Here is a 12,716-nt window from a genome sequence, read left to right on the forward strand (position 1 = left end):
AATATATATATATATATATATATATATATATATTATAATGAGGAAACTATGGAGATAAAAAAGGAATTTTAAGTTAAAAGAATTATGTCATAAAATTGCATTTGTTGTGTATAACTTTTTTGTTGGACATAAGATAAATTTCTACAATACAAATTTTAATGACATAATTTATTATATCAAGAATATGATGTAATGTGTTACAAATTACAATTGACTTTGACAAAACTGCCTATTAACATTACACATTATGTTTTTTCACATAGATTCAAAATTTTGTTAAGAATTGGGAATAGTCATAATTTAATCTTAAAATTAATTATTAATATTGTTAGTAAACTTGGATTTTGTGTTTAAAAAACAGCTTTCATAATATTAACAAAAACAGAAAGGTGTTGGTGTCCTTTTTAAGAATGGAAAAGTTTGAGGTATGAACAGTTTGTGTCCATATTCCAGTTAAACAAAGCAAAACCATGAAATGGTCACATTCATTCATATGCAAATCCCATTTTTCCTTCTTTCATTTCACTCACTTCACTTCTTCTTCAAGCCATCTCCATGACACCTTCATTCAGTTTGACTTGGGAGCCCTCGGAATCCGCTCCATCTCCATTATTCTATTTCATTACCGCTTCCTCCCACATGGAACACCCGCTTCATACTATCACCTTAATTGCTCTTCCCTTTGCGTGTTATTCAAAAAGTTTGAACTTTTATTTGGTGACTTCCTCTTTTCCGCAACTGGGTAGTAAGTGCGGGTTTTCCATTCCCCAGGAAGTTTTTCTCACTTTTTCTCCATGTGGATACTCCTCATTTAGTTCAAGTTTGAATCTTTTTGGATGATCTCTCTGCGGACACTCTGTGTAAGATAGTTATCCCGTGCACAAGTGAGAACCCCACTTTTTTTCTTCTGAGTTTTGAATTTTTCCTGTTTTTGCTGTTGTTTTCGTTTTGTTATCATGACTTTTGTTACTTTTGTGCCCACTTGTTTGCTGGATGGCCGGTTTCATTTCATCATGGTCTTTGTTCATAACTGTGGTGGTGACTGTTTTATTGGAAATTGAGAATTGCATGGGGCATCGCATAGTTTAAGGTTGAAATCATTTTTTTTTAATTATGAAATGAATTTGTGTTGAAAAATGAAATGAATGACTCTTCTAGTTGATGAACTTCATTATTGTTGATTGTTTGTTGATGGAAATATTTTCAAGTACTCCTCCCATAATCAACTGTTAAAATTTGATTTAAACTGTGTTTGTAATTTAGATATTGTGTTCAGAGTCAAACCATCTTTCAAGGTTTTCATTCTCTTGTAGGGTAGAAGTTACTTTTCTCAGCATGTTTTCATAGTTTTTTATGTATTTTGTTGAATTTGTGATTTTCTCGTTCTTTTACTGGAGAATTTTGCATCATGTGTAACTGTTTCATCTTGTCTGACTTCTTTTTTGTCACCTTTTCCCTATGTTCAGGTTAATGATATGTCGTCTGATTTTAAGTTAGACATTTTTTATCAGCATGACCCTGAAGAACCAGGGGTAGGCAGCGCCGTAATATCAGAAAAGTTACTAGATGAAAGAGCTAATGCCATGCACACAGCTCGCAAGCAAGGAAACAACTTTGCTACAAACGCAGAACGCAGAGCTGGGAATGATAGGTGTGAAATAAATCTCTATGCATTTCAAGCATTTTCCTCTATTTGCTTTGTTTCTATTCAGTTACTGTAGATTTCGCTCACAAGATTCCATGTTCGTATCTGTTTATAATTCATTTCACTCAATTGTTCCATGATATATGATCCGGTTTTTGGGTGGTTGAAAGTTATCGTTTGAACTTTGGGATTTAGGGTGCATGTTTAACCTTGTATACCATGATTGTTGATTTATCAAATAGTACTGGTGCTTAAGTAATATGTGGAACACATTCACCTTTACAAGCAGATTTCTTCTGAAAGCAAATAAGGCTACAATCAGTGATAATGTCAGTCTTGATGGGGAGGAAAAACATCATTTGCTAGGATCAGTCAAGAGGTCTGGACCTCTTATATCTGGAGCAGCTTATTGCATTTCTTCTTGCTCCATGATAATGCTGAACAAAATTGTTCTATCAGGTTATAATTTCGATGCTGGAGTATCGTTGATGTTTTATCAAGTAAGTTAGTCTTTGTCCATTTTGCCCAATGCTATAAGAGTTGTGAAATGATGGCAAGAGGTTCTAAATTTCTAATCAGATTATAATTCTTAACAATGATAGTCTCACTGCTTCTTGCCTAACTTCTTCCTGGAGCCTATAGTAAAAGAAAAATCAGTTATATGATCATTATTCTTCCTTATACTTCGCAGAACTTTATCAGTACTCTGGTTGTTGTTCTGCTGGCTCTCTCTGGTTGGGTTGCAGTTGAAAAGCTTAGCTGGAGGTTGATCAGGGCCTGGATCCCTGTGAATGTGGTCTTTATTGGCATGCTTGTCTCAGGCATGTATAGGTATTTCCTTTGTTAACACCAACGAACATGTTGAACCTGATTAGTAAGACAATTTGAAAGGACCAGCTCTACCGTGCTGTTACTCCACTACTCAGTGTGTTAGTCAATGATCGTGCGTCTTGTGCTGCTCCTGTCTACACTTATGTCTTCTGTACCATTTTTCTTTTTCAGTTTGAAATACATAAATGTTGCCATGGTGACAATTCTCAAGAACATGACAAATATCTTAACGGCAATTGGAGAATTATATTTATTTCGGAAACGTCAGAATCCCAAAGTTTGGACTGCAATGTTTATGATGGTAAATGGCATTCTTAGATCATACTTGTTTGTGTGCTGTTATTTTCAGACAATTTGATTGTTGTTACAGCTCATGACCATGTATTAAATAACATCTATTGTCTCCATATGTAAATCTTGGATGACTAAATCATCTTGTATTCTTGTTATATGAAAATTTCATGCACTTCTAGCAGTAAGTTCAAATAATTGTAAGTTTTAGTTTAATCAAGGTGAAACATGCTGGATATTTCATGATGCAAATACAACAATCCTTGGTAATGCAATGTGGTTGAAACCTCTCTTCGTTCTGACATTTGTATGTCTGACTAATCCGATGACGTTTGCTGCTTCGTCATCTCAGAAATCATGGAAAAGAAAATGCGAATAGTCTCATTTATTCATCAAGTTGTATGATTGTATCTTCCTATAAGAAAATCTTGAATAATCTATGTTATTTACTAAATTTCTAATAAGTCATATTAGTTGCTCTCTTTAGTTTCTGAAGTATTTTTTGCCTCTCTATACAAAATTCATACAGATTATCTCTGCTGTCAGTGGTGGTATCACAGATCTCTCCTTTGATACAGTTGGTTATGCCTGGCAGATTATCAACTGTGTTCTTACTGCAAGTTATTCAGTATGTGTATTTATCCTTTGTTTAAAGAGACTTCTGATAAGTTTGATGCTAGGTTGATGATTTTGAGAATGAGAACCTTCCTTGGATCAAATTTCAGTTATGTTCAATCCAAGCTTTGATAACTGTTTTCCTTTTCGTGGCAGCTTACCCTTAGGTGGGTTATGGATGAAGCAAAAAGGTCAACAAAATCTGGATCTCTTAAAGAGGTGTCAATGGTGTTGCTGAACAATTTATTGTCCTTACCTTTTGCCATCATCTTGATTTTCCTTTTTGGCGAGTGGCATTATGTAATACATGCGTGAGTGAATGTGTTTCTCTTCTTCAAAATTCAATTATCCCTTTGGCCTCCTCACCATTGTTTTCGTCTCGATTTCCAGCGACGTCGTTAAACTACCGATGTTTTGGGTGGTTGCAACAGCCAGTGGATTGCTCGGACTCTCCATCAGCTTTACCTCAATGTGGTTCTTGCATCAAACTGGCCCTACAACTTATAGGTATTTTGTGGAGTAGAAATTCAATAATACATAGATGTAGTCTTGCTAAAAGTCACAGGAATATGCTTAGTGATTTCTTATGGATAAAATATGGTGACAGAAAAGGATGCCAAAGATTTCAGTGAACAAACTTAACTCTCTAGCATTTTATCAAATTTTACTGTTTCAGATGTTTATTTTGATTTGAGTTCTGTCTAATGAGTTCGTGTGTGTTTTACAGTCTTGTAGGCTCCTTGAACAAGATTCCAATCACTATTGCTGGCATTTTAGTGTTCAAAGTTCCTCTCAGTGTATCAAATTTATTCAGCATTTTGTTTGGTAATTCATTAAGAATCACTTCACTTTTTATTTGGTAATGACTCCTTCCTTTTAATCTTACTGAAACAAAAATTGCACTGTATTTTCAGGTCTTTTTGCTGGTGTACTCTTTGCAAGAGCCAAGATATCTTGATAACATTAAACCTTACAAGGTACAATAACCTATGAAGTGTGTGAGAATTAATACGTGTATGATAACTATATAGATTTTTATTAAGTTGTGCAAATTCAACTCTTGATATAGCCCTAAATGTGGAATAATTATCTGAAACACTTTCAAGGAAAGTATCAATGATCTTACTCACCTACCATGCTATTTCTTTTTGTAGTTATACACAGAAATTATAGCACCAAATGTAATACTTGAATTTTTGTTTGGCTCTGTTAATTCAGTAAAAGATTTTGTAATTTGTTCCTGATTATTTGATATATTATTCTTATTCTTCTTTTTTCTCGAAGTAATGATCTGATGCTATTCTTTGACTACACGAAATGTAAATAAATTGTTTTTGAAATAAAACAATGGACGGTCCAATTTAAGGAATAAAGCGATTAATTAGATTTTTCTATTGAAGCAAATCTACCATAATTGTTTAATTATTGCAACTGACTATATCATCCACAATCCACTTTTTCATCTAAGATTTTGGTCGGAAAAGTTGAGAAAATGACATTATTTAATAAATTTTATTATAAACATGATTGAATATTGTTATAATATATTATAATTAAAATTATTTTAATTTGAATAAATTTATTGAAAACTTATCTTATCATGATATAAATAAGATAGTTTTTTAATAAAAAAAACTATGAATAAAGGGTGGGTAGGTATATATGAAGCCAAAAGAGAAAGAAAAATGTTATAAAATTTTCAGAGTAAATTAAAGCTAAGTGTGAGGAAAAAAAATATTAATTCAACTATTTGTTAATTATCAAAAGTTTTTGGTTTACTTCTCCCAAATTATCTATTCATGAGACAACTTTGAATTTTGAAATATTTATAAAAATTAGGTTGGGGAGTAAAGTTAGAAGATCACATGATACAATTCACAGTTTTTTCCTTTGCCAAACTTTCAAAGGGAGAATATTTATCTAAAAGTCTTTAACAACCCTTCCTCTTTCTCTAATCTATATTCATATATAATTGGTCCAGTTAGAAAAGGGTTTGATTTTCTTTAACTAATGTCATAAAAATTATACAAGAAAAAAAATAAAAAAGTGCTTCAATATAAGTTCACACGACTAAATTTCTACTAATCAAAGATTAAAATAGCTTTTAGATACCAATTGTTGAAGATAAAAAAAAAAAAAAAAAAAAAAGAGTAGTTGTTGGTGTTAGGTGGTGAAACTTGCTTTTTGTCTTAGTTCTTTTTAGATCTAATTATTTATCTGAACCAGTAGCAAAGTTTATAGTCTAGAAAACATAATCGTACATTTAATATTCGAATAATTAAATTAAAATAGTTTTATTTAGTTGATAATATACTTGATATTTAATTTTTTACGATGTGTAATAATTTGCAAAGTTGTTGATTTGGTGTTTGTGTGCTCGAAAAAAGTTAAAAGAAAAAAAAAATAGGTAACGTTCATTACAAAGGATGAACATTAATAGTATTTGACATATAAATGCACTTACCAAACCTTGTAAAACTCTTCTATACATACACAAAAATAATCTTTCTTTTTCTCCGAAAATCTTAAAACAAGAAGAAAACCAAACATTCACGTTGTTTTTTAAAATCAACGTTGTAGTAATAGCTTTGTTTCTGTGAAGTTGTTGAGAAAGCAAATCAAACCTAAATGTTCTTCATATAGCAAAAAAAACTTGGAAGTCCTTACAAATACGGCAACACGTGCATGCTTCAAACTCAAAGTTTCAATTATGGCTTGGTTCTACTAGTTGACATAGCTAATCAAACAAAAGTGTTTTCCTTAACATAAGAAACTAACAAGTTATTCCAAAAAAAAAATGGAAAATTTAGGTGTCTTGTTCTCTGCATGAAAATGACTTTTTAAATTTTGACAAGTTAAAAATCATTAAAACATAAGAAACAAACAAATTACAAAACATTACCACTTCAAACAATATCTCAGATACGAGATTAATCATAAAATACTATTTCAAGAAACTTCAGATCAAAACATTACTATCTCAACCAATTTCAGATCATTAATTAAATAAGAATTAAGAATTATTCTAACTATTCGGTCTTCTTCCATCAGAGCTGCTCAAGTAAAACCTGAAAATTTTTACAAACTTCACTTTAGAAAAAGCAAAAAGTCTCTTCATATAATTCATTTTCAATCAACTCAAAGTATCTCCAGCCAATAGTCAATAATTGATACCGATATCTAATTAATATATTAATAACTTGAATAGATATTTTTTTTCATACACATGCAAATTTAGAATTTGAATCTTGATCACGTTTACAAGGCCAAATTATCAGTCAATTATACTCCATGTACACTATATTTATTACATCAATCATTTTTAATTATTCTACATTTTTCTCTCTTATCTTACAATTTATTAACTTCTAATTTCTTTTTTTAAGTGTGTGGAAAGTGTTGTAATACAAATAACCTTTCTATACATCAATATACAAAAAATTTACCACTAAGTAATTTTAGGGTATCTTAGGAAAATGGGTCCTAGGATTACATGTGATGATGTTATGGGAATGAGAATTACAAGGTTAACCACCACTCTACAACACACAATGCTAGTCTAAGAAAAATCATAAACTAAGAAGAGGAAGGAAGCCTAACACAACCAAAAGGGATTCACCAAAAGTATTAGATACACCACATTCAATTTCTATACTATACTATAATGTGTCAATTTAATGCACAAAATTTCGTGCACAAGGGTCCAATAACCCACATTATGCAAAACCGAAAAAAAAAGCATGTCTTAGCTACAAAATACTTAACCAAATTAAAATTACAATCCACCATCATGACCGTTTGATCGATCAAGCTCACATAATCATCATCATCACAGCCATTCAATTCATCACATCAGACACTATACACAATCACAAAGCAAGGAAGAACAGCCCTAGGATTAAACACCAACAACTCCTCCTCATCGAGCCGGGTGTAAACCCCAGTATCTGGCCTCGCCATTACCGAATCAAAACCTCCATCAGCTTTTTCGGCGTCGTCTGAATCGGATCCAACCCGACCCGCAATGACCCTACAAACGAGCATGGCCCGTTTGACATTCATGAAGCTGAATTCTCGTTCCACGTCATCCGGGATAGCCACGTGTGCCCGCCAGCTGGTGGACAGCGTGGCAATTCCGTCGAGTTTCGGGGAAAACCCTGACTTAATAATTCCACATATGTTACAAAATTGCTGCGAACAAATTGAGGAATCCCCACTGTGTCCCAAGTCGCATAGAAACGTGGAGCAGTGGAAGCGCATGAGCTCGTTGCCGTCGGCGATGCAGCGCTCGTCTCGGCGGCGCGTGAGGGCTCCGTGACGCGCCGCTTTGAACTTGACAACCTCGCGGTACTCCTCGAACTTCGCGAGGATCTTCGGGCTGTTGTGGATCTTGAGGATGCGGGTTATGGTGGGGGAGGGTTTGGATTCGGGCCAACCCGATTTGAAGATTATCTGGACGATGTTGTGACCCGGGTCGGATCCGGACAGGTCCGAAACCGCGTGCTTGAGGGTTTGGTGGGTTTCCAAGAGGTGGGGTTTCTGGAAGATCTCGCCGCACGCGGTGCAGGGGAATATGTCGTTGCGGAGAGGGAAGAAGAGGTTGGTGTCGGCGGAGATGTCAGATTCGGGACACGACCCGGGTGGTTTTCTGTCCGGGTCGGGTTGTGTTAGTGAAACGAGGGAGCGCGCTGCAGCGGCGGAGACAGTGGTTGTGGAGGCAGTGGCGGTGGATTGAGGGGAGGATTGGGCGGTGACAGTTTTGGGGGTTTTGCAGGAGTTGGTGGAAAGGAGGTGTTTGATGAAATGCCAAGAAGAGGACAGGGCTTTGTGGGTTTTGAATTTTGGGTGGGAAGGGGAGGAAGGTTGGGATGAAGGTAAGATTTTGCGTTTCTTTGACAGCGGTGCTTTTTTTCCTCCGGCGGTGGTGGTGGTGAAGAGGAAGCAGCCAAGGTGGAGCAAGAGGATGAGGAGATAGAGGAACTTGTTGAAGAAGGTGTTAATGGATGATGCCATAAGTTGTAAGAACAGAAAAAGAATGAATCTTTTGTGGTCACTCTATCTAACTCTATGTGGGTTTTTGAGATTTTGGACGATGGTGGAGGCTAAGAAGGCATGGTGGTGGATGGTGCAAGTGGGGTGGTGTTTGTGGATCATTTGGTAGGAAGAAGATGAAGTGAGTAGGGGTGAAGAAGGGAGGAAAGTGAAGAAAGGAAAAGAAAGAAAGAATGGAAAGGAAGGTTGATGGGGGAGAGGGGTATAGGGTGGGGGCATTAGAACAGAAGAAGAATAAAGATAAAGAGACTAAAAAGAGTAGGTGGAACGCAACTTCATAGCGTTAACTAAGCAAGCATTGATCTCTGCTTCTTTCTTACTGTGGTGTGCCCCAGAAAGAGATTATTATATCGTTTGGGTTCGAATGGAAGAAGAAGCTAAGGATAGTGTTCCTGTGTTCATCATATTTAAGCTTTAACCGAAAGTAACGGTACGTGATTCAATCTATAATATATACTTTCTTTGGTTTGCTAATTCCAGCTTCAATTCAGGGTGGAAAAGTGCTTCTACACGGTTAAGCAATTATTAAGCAAGAAATTATCTCTAATTTACCTTACCTCTACTCTTCTTCTGTGCAACAACCATTCACGCGGATCACCAATTATCAAGCATTAAATAATTAAATAAGCTCAAGAATTATAAAAAAAAACATAATTTTTACATAATGTGAGCTAATTAACATTTTCTACTTTAAAATTATGGATCCTTCATTGAATTGTTTAGGTTGGAATTAACTATATTAATACACTCTCTCACTCAAGTACTCTACATAATTATACAAAAAAAAAATCTCTCTTTGGGTTTAGAGTAGAGCAGGGCCACCTTCGAATGAGACACCCTTTATTCTGCAATGGAAATAAACTCTATAATAAATATGTCTGTAAAGCTGGGCACATGAAATAAAATAATTGAAGATGTCCTATGATAATACAATATATAAAATATGAACTATTTTCAAAGTACAATAGTTTTTTATTTTCTATTTTCATTAATTATTGGCTTATGTCTTCCTATTTCTCCTATCAGTGATTTTGTTCTCCCTGATGTTAACTATTCATCTTAATTGTTCAGATGAAATCTTTCGCCTAATTTTCTGATAATTAATAGAAGTGCAAAGTCGTGGAAAATTGAAATAGAATTCAATTTTAGAGATAAAAATAATTAATTATTATACTGACTAAATTAGAAATATTTTTGAAATTAAAAATATTTTTAATTTTTAAATTAGTTTTATTATCGTTAAATGATTTCTAAATTGGTATCTAATTAATTACCAAAGTTTTTGCTACCAAATTTAAAATGTAAATAATTAGTAGTTAAAACCTTGGTAGCTAATTAGATACTAATTTAAAAAGTATTTAACAATAATAAAACTTAATTTAAAAACTAATTTTTTTAAATTTTTAAAATAGTTTTTAATTTAATTACTATTACAATTAATTATTTTATTTTTTATAATGATTTTATTGTGGTGGCAATAGAACTGTATCATTAACAAAGAAAAATTGTAAAAAACAATCAAATAAAAATAAAGGATAGATTTAATAAAATGTAAAAATCCATTTTTTAATTATTTATTTATTTATTTATTTTCCTTTGTAAATTTACATAATTGTGATAAATTACACCTTTGTTAATTAATGTTTTATTAATTATTGGATGAAATCATGGGGGTGAGAAACTTTTAATTTGTACTGTAAAAAATTATGCAGATTTAATTTGAGTGATCAAATTATTTGGTGGCATCCAAACCAAGGCTGAAACAAAACTTATGAAACAGATTATAATTAATGAAACAACAGAAGGAATGTTAAAACTTAAGACAGAGGAAAAAGATTAATATATATTATGATACAGGGCAAGACGTGGAAGACAATGATGTCAGAATAGCTGGAAAACAAATCATAGTTGTCATGTGAAGATTATTAGAAGGTCCTTAAGATTTTGATGCATGAAAATGCAGATACTTAATTAACCTACCTATATATAACTCAATTTCATAATATAATATAATTTCCAGTGTCAGTATCTCACGTGGAGACTTCCCCATTTAACTATCACAATTTTCTATCAGAGTATTAAAGTATTTTTTTTTATTACATTTTTAAATATTTTATTGATCTCGTCATTGTATCACAATTTTTTACAAAAATATTGCTTTATTACAGATACATAACGTTAAAGTAAGTAAATGTTGAAAAACATGATTGTGAAAATATACAAGAAATTGAGAGATAAGTGTGCAAATTTTTAAATTTGATAATAAAATGGGCAAAGAAAACCTATGTTTGAAAAAACTTTGACAGTGAAGTTACCAGATTAATGATTATTAGGTGACAAAATATGTAATTGAATTTATGTTTTCATATGATTTTGGGTTTTTTTAGGAAATTAGTGCAATTTAAAGTCGAATTTCTGACATTTTTTTAATTTTAAAATTGGATAAATCTTAAAATACGATTTTAAAAATTAGAAGAAATACTATATGCGAGTTTTGAACAAAATACTTAACGCTAAAATTGTGTAATTAAAAATATGTATAATTAAAAACAAAATTTAAAAATGGAATTTATTAAGAGATTGTATACATAAAATACGAATTTGAAATTGTACTCGTACATTCATATACGTTTTAAAAATTAATTTTTTATTATATATAATTAAAAAATATTGAATACATAGTTGAAAAAGAAATTAAGTATAACCTTTTTTTTTTAATACATTTAAATTATTTTACGTTCAAAAATGTCAAGGTGAAGAAACAGTTGTTCAGTTAAATGAAGGTCACAATATAATAAATTGTTCATATCAATAATAGTAGAATGTAGACTCTTGTACTATTAGTCGACGTTCTCAACACCACACCACAAGAAAAAATTTGAAATAGAAATCAATTTTAGAGATAAAAAATAATTAGTTGTTATAGTAACTAAATTAGAAACTATTTTAAAAACTAAAAAAAATATGGTTTCTAAATTAGTTTCTATTATTATTAAATTATTTCTAAATTGATATATAATTAGCTACCAAGGTTTTAACTACCAATTATTTAGTTTCTAAATTTGGTATCAAAAATTTTGATTCCTAATTATATACCAATTTAGAAACCATTTAACAATAATAGAAACTAATATAAAAAAAAAATAGTCTCCAAAATGGTATCTAATTTAGTCACTATATCAACTAATTATTTTTTGTCTTCAAAAATTGATTTCTATTTCATGATTTTCTTGTAGTTTAATTTTAACTTTCCGATTAAAATTTCAAATCTAGTTTTAGTATTTCAAATTTTGGATTTTACTAACTTAATTTTTTATCATATGGATTAGATTTAGTTTGATATTTCCGATTAGATTCCGTTTACCCAATTCTAAAATTAAAAGAAAAATTTGTCCATTTAAAAAAAATGGTTTTAAATTGCACTAGTTTCGAAAAAAAACTGGTGATTTTGCTATCAGTATAAACAATAAGATTTTGTTCTAAAGTAATTGTATACTGAAGAGAGAAATTTAAAGTATTTGGGTAAACCAAACCAAATTATGTGCTAAATTAATGGTAAAATAAAATTAAAAAAATGTATTAGTTTATAGAAGGTGTAAGACAGCTGCAATGAAATAAGCAGTTACATGTAAGAGAATCCAAAGCGAAGGACTTAGCTTATCTACTTCTTTATGTAATTTTCCTTTTAAAGATTCGAGCAGGTACACACATGACTTTGTCTCTAAATGCCCATTTTCTGGTTTCAGTGTTTAACTTATCTCCTTTAAAGTTCTTTAGGAAATGCAATAAATAAACCTAAATTCTGTTACAATGTATTTACACTTGCATGGTTCTTATATATTCAGCTTTGTAGTGTGCAGTGTCCTTCGCACACAGACAAATGCCCGTCCTTTGAGGCACGTGAGAGTGATAAGCCATTTTGTTATTAACTACAAGGCAACTATTCACTGTCTTTAAGGTTTTATGTCTTCACCTTAAATTTTAGTGCCTTATGTGCTTAAGGAGAGAGAATCAAACCAAATCAATAATGCCAATATCATCACTCATGTCACTCGTCCACATGTCTATATCTTTTACATCTTATGTCTATTTTTCCAAAATTACTAAGACCATTCATTTTCTTTTTCAATTTTACCACCAAAAATCAAACATTATCTTTAAACTATCTAATAATATTTTTTCATATACACAAATTTATGAATGTTCCGACCGCAAGTATGAGAAATAACATTGCTAGATTAATCATCGCCTTCGAGGTATTATCCGCTTTGGAGATCAGTGA

The 12,716-nt window shown here is 31.9% G+C and overlaps 2 protein-coding genes across 3 annotated transcripts; one reads left to right on the plus strand and one right to left on the minus strand.

The window, feature by feature from the left end:
- The first annotated feature begins 406 nt into the window (after nucleotides 1-406).
- Nucleotides 407-4,650, plus strand: LOC137831439 (GDP-mannose transporter GONST2). 2 transcript variants are annotated; one of them, XR_016521350.1, is made up of 10 exons: nucleotides 407-884; nucleotides 1,467-1,651; nucleotides 1,935-2,145; nucleotides 2,337-2,476; nucleotides 2,648-2,777; nucleotides 3,297-3,395; nucleotides 3,539-3,682; nucleotides 3,773-3,889; nucleotides 4,110-4,207; nucleotides 4,297-4,489. XR_016521350.1 is itself a non-coding variant. In XM_068639114.1 (10 exons), exons 2-10 carry the CDS (start codon nucleotides 1,476-1,478, stop codon nucleotides 4,338-4,340), a joined length of 1,170 nt encoding a protein of 389 aa, XP_068495215.1. In that variant the 5' UTR covers nucleotides 407-884; nucleotides 1,467-1,475; the 3' UTR covers nucleotides 4,341-4,650. The 2 variants fall into 2 exon arrangements, 1 of the variants encoding a protein (XP_068495215.1); XM_068639114.1 differs by having other exon boundaries at nucleotides 3,539-3,693; nucleotides 4,297-4,650.
- A 2,346-nt stretch (nucleotides 4,651-6,996) lies between these two features.
- On the minus strand, nucleotides 6,997-8,854 carry LOC137831440 (zinc finger (C2H2 type) family protein). The gene has a single exon (XM_068639116.2). The coding sequence runs from the start codon at nucleotides 8,393-8,395 to the stop codon at nucleotides 7,235-7,237; it is 1,161 nt and encodes a 386-aa protein (XP_068495217.2). The 5' UTR covers nucleotides 8,396-8,854; the 3' UTR covers nucleotides 6,997-7,234.
- Nucleotides 8,855-12,716: the final 3,862 nt, after the last annotated feature.

The sequence above is a fragment of the Phaseolus vulgaris genome, chromosome 6, assembly GCF_051622355.1.
Source record: "Phaseolus vulgaris cultivar YP4 chromosome 6, ASM5162235v1, whole genome shotgun sequence".
Taxonomy (NCBI): Eukaryota; Viridiplantae; Streptophyta; class Magnoliopsida; order Fabales; family Fabaceae; genus Phaseolus; species Phaseolus vulgaris.

Bases quoted from the DNA above. Each gene is read 5' to 3' on its own strand.
- LOC137831440 (XM_068639116.2), bottom strand. From the start codon at position 8,395: ATGGCATCATCCATTAACACCTTCTTCAACAAGTTCCTCTATCTCCTC.
- LOC137831439 (XM_068639114.1), top strand. From the start codon at position 1,476: ATGTCGTCTGATTTTAAGTTAGACATTTTTTATCAGCATGACCCTGAA. The intron at 2,146-2,336 runs GTAAGTTAGTCT...TATACTTCGCAG, and splicing joins TATCGTTGATGTTTTATCAA to AACTTTATCAGTACTCTGGT. The intron at 2,477-2,647 runs GTATTTCCTTTG...TTTCTTTTTCAG, and splicing joins CTTGTCTCAGGCATGTATAG to TTTGAAATACATAAATGTTG.